Source organism: Myiozetetes cayanensis, unplaced genomic scaffold, assembly GCF_022539395.1.
Source record: "Myiozetetes cayanensis isolate MyiCay16 unplaced genomic scaffold, myiCay2020 scf27, whole genome shotgun sequence".
Lineage (NCBI taxonomy): Eukaryota > Metazoa > Chordata > Aves > Passeriformes > Tyrannidae > Myiozetetes > Myiozetetes cayanensis.
Window position 1 is genome coordinate 2485248 of NW_026087488.1, and position 19544 is coordinate 2504791.

At 47.9% G+C, this 19544-nt stretch overlaps 1 protein-coding gene across 1 annotated transcript in view; it reads left to right on the top strand.

The window, feature by feature from the left end:
- Positions 1–12457, top strand: part of TBX4 (T-box transcription factor 4) — a 29925-nt gene extending 17468 nt beyond the window's left edge. Inside the window, 5 exon segments of the mRNA XM_050321834.1 lie at positions 7104–7256; positions 9794–9882; positions 10214–10413; positions 10416–10454; positions 11835–12457. Coding sequence (XP_050177791.1) covers positions 7104–7256; positions 9794–9882; positions 10214–10413; positions 10416–10454; positions 11835–12457 — 1104 coding nt within the window.
- Positions 12458–19544: the final 7087 nt, after the last annotated feature.

Below are 19544 nucleotides of genomic sequence, written 5' to 3' on the forward strand. Positions count from 1 at the left end.
GAAACCTGGGCTGTATATTTTGCTCCGGGGGATTTTTCATCCATGAAAGGCTTCTTTCACACCAGGCTTAACAACCCAGAAACGCCGGTGTTGGGAACGGATTAAGAAATCAGCAGCCCCTGTAACGTTCAGCTGCAGCAGGGCCTGTCTGATCCCAAAGAAAGCATTGTAAGCCACCTCTGCTCAGAGGGAAATCTGAATTTATGTATTTGCAAAGCTTTACATGCAGAGATAATCAGCCTGATAGAGCCTCTGATTTACGTGGGGCCGGTGAGTGATTACGGGCATTAGGGATTGTTGGCAGAGCCCTCTAATGCCACGGGAACAACAGGGATGAAAATAATCCTGGGAGTGTCAGCAGGGGTGGCACATCCCTTATCCTGCCTGGGAAACGCCTGGCTGTGTTTTCCAGGTGAAAAAGGGGAATGATTCCACGGTGAGCCCAGGTTATGTCGCTGCAAGTGCCAACAGATCGTTGGGTGATCACAGCCTGCACAAAGGAAAGGAGAATTCTCCACTGGAAAGGAGAATTAAATGTCTTTAGGAGGTTGGTTCAGGGCACGTGGGGAAATATAAAAGTGAGTATTTCATTGATAAATGCCCACGAATGGAATTCCACCCTCCTCAGAGGTTTGAAGTGTGTAAACAGTGGGTGGAAGGTGCCCCTGAGATCGTCCTTATGGAGCTGTGGGGCAGGTGGAGGATGCTCAGGGCAGGGGTGAAGCTGCTGAAGGGGCTTGGGGGGTGGCTGAGGGGCTTCAGCTCGAACCTGCAGTGAGGTTATTGTGTTAATGGTACGTAATTATGTGCATGGAGGTACTTAATCTGTGTAAAGGTATTTAATGTGTATAAAGATACTCAATATCCCTGGAGGGACGGTGAGATGAGCAGTGAGAGCCACAATGAACTCAGCGAGGGTAAAGTAGCATCTCTGAGCATGAGGGGTGCTGCAGAGAAGCTATTAATTAGGGCTGGTTTCAATTAGGATTTACACTGTGCACATGACAGGGAGGACACGAGGACGCTGCAGGAGTGGCCACAGGAGCCCCAGCTTTGGGGAAGGGTGTCAGGGTGGTGGCTCTGGGCAGGTGTTGGCACTGCAGGAGACCAGGATCTTTCTCCTGAGGACCTTTGGAATGGGGTTTCATATCCAGAGGAGCTGGATGGCAGCTCTGAGGGAAGCCCATCTCACCAGCTGCCATACAGGGAGAAAACCTTGCAGCCTCACTGCCAGCTCCCCTCTTTCCCTGGTTTTGGGCAGGCTGAGAATACTCAAGGTCAAGAAAGGCTGGAAAACAGCAGAGGAGCAAGTGCATCCCATCAGGGAGCTGCTGCTGTCAGTGACTCCACAGAAATGAAGCCTCTGCCAGAGGATTGGTCTGTTCCTGGGCTCCTGCAGCCAGGACAGCTTGGGAAGGGAGAGAGCATCACCTCAGGATTTCTGGCAGGCTCCAACTGGGGCCAGATCAATTGGAAATGGTTTTCTTAAAAAAAAAAAAGAATTATAAAGAATATATAGATATATCTCAGAATATATAAAGGTATTCCTGCAGGGAAAACCAAAAAGAAGATAAGCAATAAATGAAGGTTAGAAGTGGAGGTTGTGACAAATAAATTTCATTGAATCCCCCCAGCAGAGGTATTGCTGAGCTTGGTTTTGTTACCTGCCTCCCTCCTTGGCTGCTGATGGTGCCCTTTAATTGCCATAATGTGCTTTGTCTCCTTTTGAAATACAGCTTTTATTTTGGCTTCTGAGATGTAACCCAGTGAGGTTTAAAGCTACAGGATATTGTAGAGGGCTGGGCACTTTTGATAGGATTTTAAGGGATATTCCTGGTTTTCCTGGCCCAGATCTGCTGTTTACTGGCTTTACCCTTTAACGCTGATGAGTTTGTTATTTCTCTCCAGATTTAATATTTGCACACTTGGTTTTATTTGATTATCACTGAAAGGTTTAATTTTTCTCCACATCTTGGGGTTTCCTTTCCATTTTTCTGGTGAATTCAGTGTCAGTGTTTTTCTATCTGTGCTCGTCAGGAGCACTCAGGCCCTTTAATGAGCTTCACCTCCTCCCAATCCTGCAAACCCCTCGTTTTTATTCATAATTTTGGCTTTATTTGTTTGTTTTATGACTTTTGTGGCCAAGCAGTTTCCTCTCGGGTGCTGGTATGAGGTTTATGTGCTGCCTTGGCTGCAGCTCCCCCCCAAGCCCTGCTGGATTTTCCAGAGGGATGGATGGATGGATGGATGGATGGATGGATGGATGGATGGATGGATGGAGCCATGGGAAATCCTGCTTGTAGTGTCCTGTAGCAAGAAAGCATTTCACATCCTTATCCTCAGCTGAAGATTTGTTACTCTCATATATATATATATTCTTATTTATTTATTTATTTTTATTTGATACATATTTTTATTATATATATAAGATTTCTTTTATTTATATATTTATAAGATTTCTTTTATATATATATTTATAAGATTGTTTTTTTAATATCTGTGATTTCTTATGTGTGTATATATAAGGAATTTATACAATAGATATTTTTCTTTATATTGAAAAATAAGAAATAGATGAGATCTTTTTGTCTGAGCTCATGTTGAATCATTTCCCAGGATTTTCCAACCTTTTATTCCTCACTCTGTGGATTGCCAGGACAAATGTGTGGGTTTGGGAGGCTCCTTTGCTGGAGCCTGGATGGGTTCAGGGCTGGATTTGGGGCTGGAAAGAGCCCTGTCCTGTGTCTGTGGGGCTGCCTTTGGGCAGGGTGAGGTGAATCCTCCCCTGCAGATGTGTGAAAACAGGTCCAGGGAGTTGCAGAGCTCACGTTTCACCTGCTGTAAGAGGTGTCTGAATATATTGTTGTATTTAGTTGAGCTGGACCACCTCAAGGGTCTCTCCCAACCTAAATGATGGTGTGATTTTAATTAGTTGGGTTTTTTTGGGGGGAGGTGTCCCTGTGAGCCCTGGGGGGGATGCAGAGGGGAGGGAGGATGTGATCCCATCATCTCCCACCATCTCCACCCTGTTCATGCAGGTGCTGACAGGGGCAGCCCCAAACCAACCACTCCTAAAGAAAACTGCAGCTTGGGGATGGTTTGCACCATCAGATGCTGGAAACACTAACAGAGATGCTCTGCAGAGGGTTGTGATCCTGCAGAGCCTCTTTGATGAACACAGAAAAACTGCAGAAAAACTGAATCCTCAGGTTTTTGTTCTGCTCAGTGTCCCGGTGTGGGACCAGGGCCAGCCTCAGCTCCAAAGGCCTTTTCGCTTTGAAAGAATAGAGGGAAGGAGGAAAGAAGCAGAAAAATATATTAAAATGCAAGATTTTATATTAGTTCTGTGATCCCCTGGGACTGACCATAAAATTACGGGGCTTTTTCAGAGCCATTTACTTTTCAGCATCAAAAGGGGAGTTGCCATAACAACCCCTGCATTGTGTGACATCTGACACCTTGGCCAGACAGGGAGAGCTCTTAAATCAACTCCCCAAAATTTCATATGAACGTAAATACATTTTACTGGTGATCTCAAGGCCAGTCTGCATTGTGATAAGGAATGTGGCACCCTCACCCCACTCAGTTTTTGGCCTTTGGGCCCCATCCTGCAAACTGGCAAAAGCCTTCAAAAGCCCTGCAGCTGACATCAGTCAGCAGTGTGAGAGATTAGATGCTAAAGGGGTGTGTTTTCCCAAGGAAAATTAAATATCAGGAGCAAATGACACCTATTTTTTTTTTTTTTTGACCTCGCTTGCTGACTGGGGAAGGCCAAAAAAATAAATGTTGCAGCTGAAGCTCCAGCTGCAACTGTATGAGCAGCACGAAGGGGGAGATTGGGGGTGAAAAGTAAAAAAAGGCTGGTTTTGTGAGTTCCCATTTGACTTTGGAACTCGTGTGTCCACAGCCTGGTGCACACCTGCAGACTTTGAGGGGGGTAGGTTGTCATTCCCTGCCTGGGTTTGTTTTGGCAGTCATTATTTTTCTCGCAAGTGTGGGTTTTCCAGGCAGAGGGAGTGTTTGGGGGGGTGGTGGTGGGAGATGGCATCCCCACGGCACCTTTGGTGGGATGTCAAGCCCACTTCCTAAATTAGGGGTGGTCCTTTCTAATGGGAGGATTCTGCTTGGGGTGTCTGTTTGGTTTACCACTTGTTGGCTTGTTTTGGTTTTGTTTTAATATGAAAAAAATTTATTCCTATTTTATTATTTTGATTTCTTTATTGATGTCTGAAGTGTTCCTTTTGTGAGCAAATCCCCAAGCTGCAGAGAGAGGCTTTCCATTCCTGAGGGTGTCTCAGAGCTGCTCTGCAAAAGCTGCTTTCCCATTTCCCTTCCTCACTTTATATCCTTGCTCTCACCAATGCACCAGCAACTATTTTCAGCAGCAAGGCAAGGCAATGCTGTTTCTTTCTCAGCAGCCAGACTATTTCAAACTGCCTCCACTTTGCACCGAAAACCACCTAAAAAAGGGTGTGACAGTGTCTGACACTGAATTAATCTCCCCCTGACCTTGCAGTGAGAAAGGTAAGTGCAGGACAATATAAAATTACTGTTTCAGCTTAATCCTGGAGGCTGAGGGCTCCTCCATGCTCTGTCCCGTCAATTAAAATACTTGTCATTTTTGACATGATTCTTGGAGTTAATCTTTCCGCTCATCCTCGTCATCGGGGTGGAATTTACATTTGTTTCGGGTATTTTTAGCCAGTGACCAGTTTTCCACAGCAGCCTTGAAAACTCTTTAGCCTGGATTGCTGGCATTTGGCTTTGCACTGACCGGTGTTTTGGAGCCAGGGGGCATTTTGGAGATGGTTTGTGGGGGTTTGGGGTTACCCCAAGCGCAGACACAGCCCCTGTGCACGAGCTCTTGTTTTAGAACCTGTGAAATGTGGGTGTTATGTGGACAGTGGTTCCCAAAATACGTGGGAAATCCCCTGGAGGGGAGCACAGGGAAACATCCAAAGCAGCAGCAGCAGCACCACGACTTCCCATTTTCAGCCTTGTAAATGCAGTGCCTAAATTAAACCATTTAGGGTTCCCCCCCTCCCCTAAACAGAGGATGATGAACATCCAGGCAGGTCTGCAGGCACAGCTATAACTCTGAGCATCTGTCAAAAATCCTGAGCTTTTTTATCAGGCTCCAAGAAGTTCAATCTGTTCATTTTGGAAATTGTTTGGACTCCTTGAATATGAAGATGTCATTTATATATACATATATGTGTGTATATATATATAAAGGGGTTGTAGCCCAGTTGGTACCTCTTTGGAGGGTGAATACAGACTGTTTTTACAGAGTGTGTCTAAGCTTGGGGTCCTAATTTTGCCTTTGGAAATCTCAGTTTGTTTCCTTCATCCTGAGGGTGAGTTGTTCTGACTCTGGGGACCCGTCACCCGCCCCGGGACAGGCAGGGAGGAGAGCTCAGCCCTCCCCAGCTTTTGCTCCAGACAACCACAGTTTATCAGCTTGGCTCAGCTCTTTAATTACTCAAAATTAAAATGTCCCTTCTTGTGAAAGTCTTGTCCCTCTGCTGTTGCTCACTTTGGGTTTGTTTTACGAGTGGCTGATACATGAAAGCAGAGAAAAGGCTCCAACCCAAAACCTGAGCCGACCCTCTCAGATCTACCCCCTGCCCATCAGCGGCCACAAAGTGCTTAAGAGACCTGATGCAAAGCTGATAAAATGCCAAAAATTCCTCGTTCTCCCTCTTGGGGAGCAGGGAGGGTTGTCTGGAAACCGTCACCAATAAAAATTGCATTTAAGTGGTATATAATGCAGCGGCTACTGTGGGCAGGGTGACGTGCGGGCAGATGAAGGGCTTTAAACAGCACAAGCTCCATAAACTGTCTCCCATCCCGCCTGGAGCTGCCACTGGGAGCTCTCTTTGGGATGGGAGTCATGTTGAAAGGGGTCCTGAACACAAGGTTATTCTGTTTCTTAGTAATTCTCATTCAAAATTGGCTAAACCCACAATTAGTTCTGTGAACTAATCAGTGAACTCTGTTGCTTTGTGGACATCCATCCCTCCATCCTTCCATCCCTCCATCCTTCCATCCATCCACCCATTTATTTACCACCCATCCCAGTGTTCCCTCCTTGCCTGTGTCCCTGTTGGGGACAGATGTGTCCCTGCAGCTGCTCTGGGTGCCCCAGGGGGGACAGCCTGGCTGGAGACCCCCCTGTCCTCCAGGACCAGCCGGGCTCAATTAGCCCATCCGGGAGCGGGAAGAAGAGGCTGAAAAGGATTATGCCAAGAAAACCAGAGAGCAGTATTTCTTCTGTGCCCAGTAGGAGGAATAAAGGCTTTTCTTAAACCCATCCCACTTCTTAAAAAGAAATTCCAGTTCTTGAAGCCATTTTCGTCTGGGCACATCCCTCCTTTGTGGGAGCTCAGTGCTGCAGGGCTGGGCTGGGATGGGATGGGCAGCCCCCTCTCAGCCCCATAAGCTCCATCTGAGGACCTTGAGCCATCCTGAGCCATAAAAAAATCCCTGCCTTTCACCCACCAAGCCTTGGGAAGGGGCAGGAGCCGTGGGGTGGCTGCGAGGGGTGCCCAGAGCTCGCCACCCACACGCTCCACAAACAGCAGGAAAAACAAATCTGCCCTTTTGTAGTTTTCTTTTACCAGCAGATAAAAGAAAAACAGCTCTCTAGTTTTCTTTCCCCTTGTGGTTTCTGTGTTGTTTTTTGTTGTTGTTTTTTTTTCCCCTGCTAAACTGTGTATTTTTCAGCTCAGTAAAGTATTTACTGGGGATCTTTATAGACCAGCCTGCTGGTGAATTATACATTGTACAGCTTCAGCCTGAGCTGGGGGAAAAAAATGATGGCATTTTTTCCACCCAGACTGACTCTATCCAATAGCAATAGGAAAATGAGAGTTTACCAGGAAAGCTTTAAGTTCAGCCCTGCTTGCCAGAGCAGCAGACACCTTTTCTGTCTCTCTTCATGTGCATTTACATAAAGTAACTTTCCCTTCTAACTCACAAGCAAGGCTAGAGCTGAGCTCTAGTGGGCTCTGGGTCCTGCTTGGAAAGCCTGGTGAATAACTATGGCTTGCCTCTTTTATTTTTTTAACGGATTTCTCACTTGGGCACCAATTGTTTCCCAGATCATCCTTAACTCGATGCATAAGTACCAGCCACGGCTGCACATCGTGAAGGCGGATGAGAACAACGCTTTCGGCTCCAAGAACACAGCCTTCTGCACCCACGTCTTCCCAGAGACCTCCTTCATATCAGTCACCTCCTACCAGAACCACAAGGTAGTGTGATTTTATTTTTTTTTTTTTTTTTTTTTTTTTTTTTTTTTCTTTTTTTTGGCCTTTTTGGGCTAAAAGTGCTTCATTTCTGGTCAGGGGCTTTGTAGCTCTCAGCGAGAGGACCTTCCCCCCTTGCAGCCACACGGTGCTGTGCTTTGGTGAGTGGGATTTGCCTGCTTGGAGGGAGGGGGAGAGAGCCTGTTATGCTGCTTTAAGAGACAATTTTCCACCCTGGCACTGAGCATGAGAGATGAGCCGGAGGATGCTCTGGAACATCCCTGGGAACATCAGACTTTACTGAATCCCTTTACTCACAGTGCTGGGGTGTCACTCAAACAGCAAAGCACACCTAAGAATGAGCAGCAAAGCCTGCTGATAAATGTGCAGTGAGGAGGAATCAGAGTGTGTGTGTTCAGTGAGACACATGAGGAGTGTGACCGGGAAAACGCCGGCACTGCAGTTTGCACGGGAAGGCAGGAGGGGTGGGGGGTTTGGGGTGGTTTTGGGGGGGATGTGAAGGATAAAGAGCTCAGTTCTGTGCTGTGGGGGTGTGTCAGGGTCTGCTTTCTCTCCTGGTTTGAGGGTGTTGGCACTGGGGGCAGTGGGCAGCCCCCTGAGGGTTTTACCAGCCCAGGTTCCCAGCAGGACTGAGCAGTGGGACAGTAAATTGTCACCTCCCTGTGGCACTGTCACCAGGGCAGGGAGAGGGGAGGATGACAGGCAGGGGATGGCAAGGCTCTGGATTCTGTCCTGCTACTGCTCTGCCTGCCTTTGCTCCCGCTGCCAGGCACTTTTCCTAATGGTGAACTCCAACTGTGGGGTTGTGTGAGGATGAATTGGGATTTTCAAAGTGCATCAGGATCCAGAGCTAAAGGCACAGAGTGAGGTGGCACTGCTGGAGCCCCCCTGTCACCTCCAGATCTGCCCTGGGTTACTGGGCCACCTCCTTCTCCACACATTCATAGGAAAACCCCACAGGAACAGGAACAAGTGTGAAATTCTTCCTCCCCAATAACCTGACCAGAGCTTTTCCTCCCAAGCAGGATGCCTGTGTGCCCTTTGATGCTTGAGGCACAGAGTCCTTGCAAAAACGCTGCAATTAGTGAGCTAATTAGGAGACTCAGAGCAGAAACATGGATGTGAGTGTTATGGTAAGGCAGGGGAGGAAAAAGTGCCCATTAGGACACTGAAGTGAATCCTGTTAGGAAAGTTGTAGCTGTTGGTGTAAAATGACCAGTTGCCCAAACATGGTTAACCAGAAAGGTTTGAAAAGAGCTCATATTTAATATGTGCTTAAATTAAAATGTCTGGTGTCAATAGTGCCTTTCATCCCCAAGGTTCCCAAATTGCTTCATAAACTTCTTACTCCCACTGTCACTGCTGTGCAGCTGGTTCTGAGGCAGGGGGGGTGTAGATGGGTGGCAGCTCAGGGTGGGCAATTCATAACCTGGTCTTGGGTGTCTTTTAGAAGAAACAAACCACTGGACTATTTTTAGCTCAGAATTATCCTCCTGGCAAGAAGTGTGCTTGCAAAGAGTTGTCTTCCTAAAGAAAAAAAATGAGAGTCTTGGTGACTGTGGGCACCCAGAGTGGAAAGCTGAGGCCAGAGCAGTGAGGAAGATGTGAGTGTTCACCCACAGTCCCCTCCTGGTTGGAGGAGGCACCAGGAGGGACTGACACCCTGATTCTACTCATGTCAGAGGAAAACCACGGTCACTAATTGACAGAATGAAGTTAGGATGCACAAACCTGCTGTCAGGCTGTGGCTTTGGAAGGGTCCTACACTTGCTGTGGCTCATCAGCTGCTTGGGAGCTTCCCTGGAGCCGCTGTGGGCTGAGGGAGCAGAGAGGAAGAGCTCAGGCCCCCGAGGCTGGTTCAGTTCACGTCACCACCTTCCCCCTCCATCACAGAGACCGGCCAGCTGTTTCCTCAGGAGTTTTTTTGGTAGAGGATGTTTTTCCATGTCACTAAAAGTGCAGTTGTTTTGTTACAGCAACACTCACGCCAAACCATCCACGGGCAGAACCGGCTCCTTCTCCTGCCTGCTGAAATGGGGTGCAGGGGGGAGAGGGGCTCTGCTGCCTCGGGCAGCCCCAGAGGTGAAGCACTGTTTGAGCTGTGATGCCTTTCAGAGAGGAAAAATGACCGAATGGGGGACATAGAGGTACACAAAATCCTCATGGAAATCAGGGAGAGCCCCAGCATAACAAATGGGGCTCTGATTCCGTTCGTGCCGGAGGAGAACACGGTCACTGAACACCAGAATGAAATGGAGATGCACAAACCTACTGTCAGGTTGTGGGTTTGGAAGGCTCCTGCACTTCTTGTGGTTCACCAACTGCTCAGGAGCTTCCCTGGAGGCTTTTAAATCAGATAAATATATTCTCCCTGTCAAGAGCCCAGACTAAGATCACAGGGCCCAGAATAAGATCCAGACTTATTCACAGGACTGGGCACCTTGACCACCACTTCAGCCCTGCTGCTCTTTTTGGTGTGACCTGCTTTCCAACACCCTCTCCTTGGTTTTGTTCCCTTCAAGATCACGCAGCTGAAAATTGAGAACAACCCCTTTGCCAAGGGATTCCGGGGCAGCGACGACAGCGACCTGCGCGTGGCTCGGCTGCAGAGGTACGGCCGGGCAGCACCGGGGCCCTCCCTGTCCTGCTCCTCATGGGCTGCACCCCTCTGCAGAGGCACAGATGTGCCATGGGGTGCCACGTGCTTGAGGGCACCGGGGCTTTTGATGCCGTTTATACCCCGAAAAGTCTCTTCCTGTAAGTGACACGCTCCGTGTGTTGTCATTTACCCACGCCCAGAGGGGGGTGATGAGTTCATCGTGTTGGGCAAAGGGTGGTGGTGAAGTCACTGGAGATGCTCTGGGGAAGCCAAACTAATTTGTCATCGTTGTGTTGATGCTGAGGGCTGGATAGCCAGCAATAATTTTCCTCACCTCTTTTAGCAAAGAATATCCAGTGATTTCCAAGAGCATCATGAGGCAGAGGTTGGTGTCCAGTCATGGCCAGCTTTCAACGAAGCCAGACGTGAACCCACTCCACGGCAATCACCAGACCCTTCAGCACTATCAGTATGAGAACGGTGCTCACATGCAGTTCGCAGCTTCGGATACTCAAGACCTGCCACTCAACACCTTCACAGCACAGAGGATTCAGGGCTCTTCTACCACTGCCTAAAGAGAAGAGGTAACTCGAGTTTACAGCCAGAAAAGTATTGCAGCACTTAAACCTGAGAGAGTGAGCACTGAAAGCTTGTGGTTTACTCTGGCTGGGTTTGGATCAGTCTCTTGGGCCTTGAGCTTCAAGGATACCGGTGTGATCAAAGTGTTTGGGAGGATCAGGAACCATCTGGGGAGGTTATCAGTGGTTTTGTCCCATAGAAGGTAAATTCAGACTCTTGAGTCAGAGCTGAAAAAAATTAATTAGAATGTGTAATTCAAATGGCATGAAGCATTGCTGGAAAATTATTCATTGTTAGGATCAGCTGAATTAAAAATTGTCTGTAAGAGGCCATTGGCATTAACGAAGTTCTAGACATTCAGCACTTTCCAAGACAAAGCCATCAGCAATTCCCTCAGTGTCTACAGACTTGTGGGATGTGGAAGCTGTTCATAAGCAGCCCTTTCCTCTTACCACTAGTTCTCAAGTTTAAGTGAGCTGTGCCTGCATTCTCTTCCTTTTAATCCAGCATCAGATGAGATCATGGCATGTTTTAAGTTAAACGGAAAAATTCTGCACAGAAAAAAAAAAATCCTTCTATTTGCATGTCTCATTGCTTGCTGATTTATTTAAGCTGTGAGAACCCTCTGATCAAGGCCAAACGAAGAATCTGACAGCCCCAGTAATGAGGGCTGCAAGGCAAATGTGGAGTTTTAGCAGATGTTTAATCTGCAGATGAATCTACTAATTCATCCAAAGAATATTCCTAACAACTGACAGAAAGCTGCTGGTAAACACGGCCGTGGTCCCCACGAGCTGCAGGAGAGGGGCTACGGTTCTTCCCTCCCTGTAAAGCTGAGGAAGGACTGTTGACTGGGAAAGGGCTCCTTTATCTGGAAATATTTCTGCAGCTTTTGACATGAATATCTGGGAAATGTAGAGTCATTTTTGCAGTGACAGGAAGGCAGGCTGCGATAAGACCCTCTAAGAGACTTCTTGAATTTGTCAGGAGGGACCCTGCAGGGGTGTCAGGGACCTCTGTTATCTGGATGAACGCTGAAGTAAATCCCTGATGTGAGAAGAGTAGCCCAAGTCCCTCACTTAACCTGACAAATGTCACCAGAAGGCTTTGAGGCCGAGGGGATTAACCTGACATTTGCAGCACCACGTCCTTTTGATGCTGTACGTTGTTTTTACCAAACTAAAAGGGTTTAACCTGATTAATCCGAGAAAAGAGCAGCAGTGCAGTGGAATAACCAACCCACAGTTGCAGGCTCAGCTCCTGAGGGGACTCCACGAGCTCCCCAAACCCAGGCCAGGCTCCCAGCAGGTCTCTGCTAAACCCGTCCGTGTTTCTGCGTGTCCTGCAGCAGGAGCTGCCCCTGACCGTGCGTTTTGTGTCCGCAGAAAGCGCCCGGCACCTGGACCTGCCCTGCAAACGCTCCTACCTGGAAGCCTCGTCCTCGGTGGGGGACGATCACTATTTCCGTTCCCCGCCCCCGTACGAGCAGCAGATGCTGAGCCCGTCCTACTGCGGCGAGGTGGCCCCGAGGGAGGCCTGCATGTACTCTGGGGCCGGCGCCGACATCGCCGGGGTGTCGGCGGTCGACGACCTGCCCCCCCCGCCCCCCCCGCTGAGCTGCAACATGTGGACTTCAGTCGCACCTTACACCAGCTACAGCGTCCAGACCATGGAGACTGTGCCCTACCAGCCCTTCCCTCCCCACTTCCCCGCCGCGCCCATGATGCCGCGGCTCCCGGCCATCGCGGGCCAGGGCTCGCAGCCGCCGCCCAACAGCCACTTCAGCGTCTACAACCAGCTGTCCCAGTCTCAGGTCCGGGAGCGCGTCCCCGCCCCGTCCTTCCCGAGGGAGCGGGTGCACCCGTCCGTGTGCGAGAGGAAACCCCCCTCTCCGCACCTGAACGCGGCCAACGAGTTCCTGTACTCACAGAGCTTCTCCCTGTCCAGGGAGTCGTCGCTGCAGTATCATTCAGGGATGGGGACTGTGGAGAACTGGACTGACGGGTGACTCCGAGGGCCGCGGCCAACGTTCCTGCTCCGGGACAGTGTTCGATCAGTGTTGATACCTGTGGGTAACTTGCACTTCGGGGAGACAAATGTGCATTTCCAGAGGGATTTGTGTGGGTGAAGAGCTCGTATCTTCAGGCACACAGAGAGTTACATCTCCTGTCTCAGTGGGCCGGATCCATCAGGCTCTTACTGACTCCCAAATAAATTAATTCTCGCGCCGTCGTCCGGTAGGAACCACCTCCACGGCTACCGAGTGACGTAGCCGGTCATTCCCTTTTGCTTGTGATCTTGAACATCACGAGCAAATTTTGGCTATTTGGGAAAAACACGAGCTTCGCTTTTAGGGTTGGTGGAGCCGAAACCCCCCAAAGCTCGAAGGGAAAAGCCGCCCGTCGGGTTGTGCAGCTCCAGGACTGCAGCGGCAGCGCTTCTTTAGGCTCTTTGGATCTGCAGGAACCGCTCCTGGCTCTGGGAGTGCCAGGGCCGTGGGGGACGTGGGGCAGAGGTGGGGGCTCGCTGTGGGTGCCACTGGCAGGGCTCATGCCACAGCCAGGAGAGGAGAAGGCACCGATGCACAAATGTCTCTTCTTCCCCCCACAGTTGGGGATCGAAGTGTCACGCCCGAGGCCAAAGAGCAGATTAAGTCGCAGCGTTAGGAACAGACCCCGTTGTCTTCAGGCTCCCGTCCCTTGATTGAGTCACACTTGCTTTATTTGCAATATATTTATGAAGTTTAAGCTTAAGACCCGCTAACACTTTCCAGAAATGATCTCTGTATCTGCTGGTCCTTGATTTCTTTGCTATTCAGCTGAAAGGTGCCTTTTGTGCTATGTTTTGGTTTTTTTTTTTTCTTTTGCAGCTCACTCAGAATTGTTCTCAGCCTGAGGGAGGCATAGAGGAACATTTTCTTCATGGTGGGGTGGGGTGGGAAGAGCTCCCGTTACCTGTCAGGCTTTCCAGTGTACAAATCTTTGTAGAACAGGTAAAAAGCTGGAAGCAGTGTATCCATTGCTCCTGTTGTTTACTGTGCAAGGCTCTTGAACTGACTCCTCCAGCGCTGGGTGGGGAGCTGGGAATCAGTCACAGGTTGGACTCGGTGATCCCAGAAGTCCTTTCCAACCTAAATGATCCTGAAAGGAGGGATCACTTGGCTGGCACTCACGTGGGGAAGCAAGTGGAATCCCTTGTGGAACAAAACTCCCACTGCCCTCTCCCCCCAAAGCTCCTGAGCAGGGCTGTGTCCGTGTCCATCCTGCCGAGCTCCCGGGGTGATGGTGACACCGAGGGGATCGGGGAGTTCGGTTCCACCAGAGAGCACAACATTCCACCCTCAGTCACGCACAGGGGGTTGGTTTTTTTCCCCCCATTGCTTCCCAAATGGGTAAAGAGCTGAACCCCGAGTTTGGCAGGCGGGAGGTACTCGTGTGTTTGGGGGGATCCATTCCTAGGAAGGGGCTGATGGATGAGGGCCCTGAGGCCACCACAGCGGGTCCCGTTTCCACCAGCACAGTCCCAGACCCCCAGTCAGCAGTTGATGTGTGGATTTTGTAACCAGGATTTGGAAATCACTACAATTTTTTTGCATGCTGAATAGCTATTTATATACATATATATTTATATATATATATATATATAAAAATATATATATCACAAATGCAGGCCACATGTCCAACTCAGCTTCGCTTTTTATGAATGAAATACTTAATAAAAATGAATGTTGCAAGGTTTTTTTTTTTTTTTTTGGAAAGACATCTATTTAAGATCTTTTTGTTGTTGTTTTTTATTACACACCTTTGATGTAAAAACTAAGAACTGGCTAGACAAAAAAAACCCCATATATACTACAGATAAATCTTTATTAGAAACCACATTAGATACAGGTGGTAAGGAATTTTTAAATGTTTGTTACATAGCATGGACATTTTATTTTACATATCAGAACATAAAGTCATTTTACTACTATAAGCTGTCTCTGGGTGCATTTCAATAATTAGTATAAAAATATTCCGTGGTTTAATTAAGATGCCTCGTCTCTCTTCTGTCTCCTGCTGTCTGAGTACACCAACCTCACACTTCCCCCTTTTTTACTGTCTCAAAGCTCCACCATCCCACCTGTTTGGGATTTCCCTCCAGTTCCTTTGTTTCAAAGGACACGGGAATTCCTCTGAGCACACAGAGTTAAAAGCAGGCACCGACCTGACCACAAGAGCACCGAAGTGTTCCTGCCCTCACGTGCAGATGAGTTGCAGTGACAGAACTAAAAGCTGGAGGGAGGGAGGGGGAGAGGTCTGAGGGTGTCACTGCCCGTGGTCTGAAAGGCTCACTTCATTTCTCAAGCTGACACTGCATCAACACTGAACCAGACAAATGCTGCCACCACAACCTGCAGATTACTGGGGTCAGCAGCCCGGGGTGCAGATGACAGGGCTGCCCGGGTCTTCAGCCTGTTTTACAAATATGACTGAAGGAATAACAATGTCATTTTTAATGAATCATCACTGCCTTTCTTTTTAATCATTTTTCACACACCTTCTGCTCACAGCTGCAATATTTGTTGATTTAAGGCGGTTTAAAAAAGCAACTCCTTTAAGAATTGTTCCAGCAGCTTTCAATGAATGCAGGGGATGCAGAGAAGACTTGCCCATGGAATTAATCCAGGTTTTACCTGCACAGAGCAGGCACTGCTGGCAGCCTTTGCAAAAGGCATGGCCAGGGCTCTGTCTCAAATCAGCCACAAGTGCCCTGGGAAACCCTGTGCCAAATAACAAGCTTTTCCTTACAAAAATAGCACATGATGTTTGTGAGCTACAGGACCTGATTGGGAAAGGCTGAGTCAGCATAAAAACGTGTAAAATTTGGATAAATGCTAATCTGGTCATCTGGGCTCCTTTTATGGTCACTGGAGGGAGATCAGTCATTCAGATTAAAGGGTGAATCATTCCCCAGTGATGATCTTTTTCCACTCAGAGAAGTTCAGCCACTTCGAGCAGATTTCCCATTTCCAAATGGACAAAAATCAGGCGAGTGGGATCCCCCTTGCTCCGTGGCTTTGACCAGGGCATTCAGACACCCCTGAACAATGGTGAGCTTAGAAATCCCACCCTGAGCACAGCCCCACAGCCAGCCCCTCCTGCTGCTGTTAATCCATGGAATGGAAACAGGTTGTTGGTTTTTTTTCAGTGGGGTTTGTTTTTTAATTGTGAGGTTTCCACCCTGGCTCTGTGGCCAGTCCCGAGCTCCTGGGCAGGGTGGGCAGCTCTGGTGGGGTCAGAGGGATCCACTTCATTTATTCCATGTTTCCCACCTGGGTGCTGAGCGTGCAAAGCCCTGGCAGAGCAGGATCCACCTGCAGTGCCCAGCTCAGAACCAGAGCATGGCAGTGCTGAGTGTCCCTGAGGGTTGGCTCTGTTTGTTTTTTCCAATCAGAAACACTAAACTGTGGACATCCCTAAAAAAAAAAAAGCACTAACAAACCAAAACCCCAACAACCTGCACAGCTTTAAAAGAGATCAAGTGTGCTTACTGTGTCCCAGTTTGATTTACTGCAGTTTAAACAGCTTTTAATTCTCAAGAATGTGGAGTTTCACGTGTGTGGAGGCTTTTCCAGCCCCAGCCCTCGATGGTTTGCTGGGAATGGCAATCCCAGCCCGGGAGAACCGAGGCCATTTCAAAGCAGATTAAAGCAAGAATTAGCAAGTGAGAAAAACTTGGATACACACGAGGTCTGCTTTCCATTGATGTGCTCTAATCTGCACTAGAAGGCACGGGGAATTTTTTTTAATTCTGTTTTTCTTTAAGGTAGATGTCCAAATTTAATATTGGCTCAAGCAAAGCCCCGTTCCACCGAGCCCAGGAGCGCTCATGCCAAGCCTGGACTTCACTCTAAATAGAACAAATATTTGTATCAGCTTGCTGAGAATGTGAGTAATAGGAATATTTGCCAAGAACTTAAACAAGCTAAACCTGAGTCCTGCCAAAAGCCCCACCATTCAATTTGGCACCATTGGCAGCTCACAGGCTCGAGAGGGGCCTAAGTCTGGAGGAGCTGGGCTGTTTTTGGCAAACATCAGTTTATTTCTTTTTTTTTTTTTTTTTTTTTCTCTCCACATTTTGGAAAATTTGTGCCTCTCTGTATTAATTTATGATGTCATTAAATAATTCTTTTTGCAGCTTGTATAGAAAGAATGTTCCTTTTGAAGATGAGAACTCCCCTGAGGATGGTTATAGAGAAAAATTCCAGCCAGAGGAGGAAAAAAAAGCCTCCTCTCTCCTTGGCCACTCATGTTTCTGCAGTAGTGCTTAAACAGCGAAAAAATTCACAGTATTTTAATTTAAGGCCCTGCTCCAAGGAGGTGCCATGCACTTGACTGTGACAAGAGGCAGCCTGAATTCACTGTGATTAGAGGGGTTTTATTGATGGGATAACAGGCTGGAAGAGAAATCACGAGCCCACGACTTGCAGGTGGAAACCACCAGGTTTTGAAGTGATTTGCTCTCCACAAAGTACAGGATCAATATTAAAAATAGTGTGAAAACACTTGGCACCAGAGGAAAGTTGAGCCCTGCCCATAAAGCATCCCTGCAGGCTCTGGGGTTGAGGTGGCTGAAGATTCCCACTAAAATTCACAGCCCTTCCTCCATCAGTGCTGGGCAGCACAGAGCAGACAGATCTATAGATCTCTGTGTTCTATTGACAGCAAAATTAAATTTAAATTCAAAGTGAAATTTCAGTTTAAATTACTTGGGTAGCAGCAGGGGAAGTCCACACCCCTGGGGCTTTGTGCCCTGGTGATGGGTGGTTGTGGCCACCAGGCCCACCTTTGGAACCAGGTCCTGAGAGAAGGGAATAAAACAGTGAAATAATTAGTGCTGATAACACCAATTCTATTAAAATCAGGGTAACTGTGATTTTTTGTTAATTAAAAAGAAAAGCAAAACCCACTGGAATGAAAACAGGAGGAACAGCTACATCAGGTCAAAAGACTCTTGTTCCACAGAAAAATACTGGTGGGGAAGAGGTTTGAAGGAGTATTTTTCATTTTTCATCTTGTTGGGGTTTTTTTGTTTGTTTGTTTTTTTTGTTTTGTTTTATTATTTTATTATTTTTTTTTTGGTTGTCATTTCCCCTCGTTTTCAGCAAACAGTGAATTTCTGGCTTTCAACCACACAGTGCTGCAGTTTGGAGGAATATTTCCAGTGGGGTTGTACTTACAGACCGGTGGGAAGTGGCTTCTCTACAAAGAAAAATGATGTGGGGTGTCAGCACCGTCCCCATCCCGCAAGACAACACTCGACAAATTCATCTTCTAGCTGGGAGGTTCACACACTGACAGCAGGAAGCTGGGCCAAATGTGTGTACTCAGCCCCTGCCAGCAGCAATGGACACATCCTCCAACAAGTATTTACCAGAGAACAACGTGTCCAAGGAACAATGTGTACAACTCTTCCTCCTCAACAGCCCCGGCCTTACGTCAGGCAGACAACAACGGGGGGTGCACTCCAGCACAGATGAATATTTTAGGTGGTTTTCATGCCAAAAATCAAAAGGCTCAGTCCTGTTTCTGTCGAAGTCAATAGGAAAACTTTTACAGACTTCAGTATAGCAGGACCAGCCCTCTGATCTGCCTTGCAGCAAGCCCAGCCTGCAGTTTAGGAATGAGCCACAAAATATCTGAGTTTGATGGGTGACACAGGGACACTGTGAAAATTGCACTTTGCTCGTGCCCAGTGCATCTGAGCAGCTACTGAGAGGGTGGATCTAATATTGTATTTAAACCCAGTTGTGAATATAATACACAAACAGGTACCTCAAAACACAGGAGAATAAGACTCAAACCACTGATTATCCCCTTGAAATCCAAGCACTCATTGTAGCCTGAAACTTTAGAGCAGATTGCCCTGGACATGAGGAATCAATCACGAGACATCCTGGAAAGGTGATGAACTCACTTGGTACATCAGAGTAATCTGAAACAGCGCAGGGGGTACCGGGGCTGAAGGCAGAGGGGACGGCTACTGAGCAGGGCACAGATGGAGCAGCCCCATTTACAGGAAAAAACTGAAGCAGCCAGAGTTCTCACCTGATCAGACATCTTTGGGTAATGATTCGGTCTAAGCCTCGCTCATGAGAACTCCAAGGGTAAGGAAGAGTAAAAGGATTTTAGGCGAAAGTTCTGCTTTGAATGATTCTGCTCTTCCTGCTCATCCTTCTGAAGACACAGCAAGTTCAAAGCTTAGGTGGATTCCCCCCCTCCCTCCCCCTTTCCTTCCCACCATTTATCATTTTGAAGGCAAGCAGACAGGTTAGAGGCAGGAAAAGCTTCCCCTGGGATTTCTGTCCAGTGTCACAGCCCAGGACGAGATTTACACCCAGCATTAGAACCCAGCACATGGCTGCAGTTTCTCTCCACTTCCTCTGCAGTAACACGTGAGGAGAAGGGGGTTTTAACTCTGGGTAAACACTGCCCAAGCACTGCCAGCCTGGGAGGTGTCAGTGCAGGAGGATGGAGGGGTTTGCTCGAAAATCCAAGAGGGCAAATCTTGTCCTTCGACTCCCACAGGACACGCAGTGTGAGGCAGGTGATGGTTGGAATGCTGATGGCCTGATGGATGCCCTGACCACACTCTGAGTGAGACAGAAACCTGGGAGCAACAGAGGCATGGAAATCAAGCATGGAAATAACATTCACTCACCTCTGGGAGGTAGTTAATCAGATTGGGGGAAAATCGGTGTTCATCCTGTTAACTGCAAATTGAGGGGAAGCAGGAGGTCAGGAACCAGGAACTGGATGCAAGGAAGAGGTGAGCTGGAAAACTAAAAAAAAAAAAAAAAAAAAGAGAAAGGAAGAAAAAATTGAAAATAAAAATAAATTAAACACAAATGCCCTCTTCCTGCCAAGGAGGAAAAGCAACTGGCAAGAGGTAAAAAAGTTGCCTGAGGGTCTGAGAGGTTTAGGTTGTCCCCTTCACTTGTTTCAGCCACTGCTCTTATTTCATGAAGAACGATGGGTAACACAGCCATGCTTCTCATAGCTGAAAAACAGGCTCCTGAAAATGTGCAAAAAAGGAGAAAAGTAACTTTTATC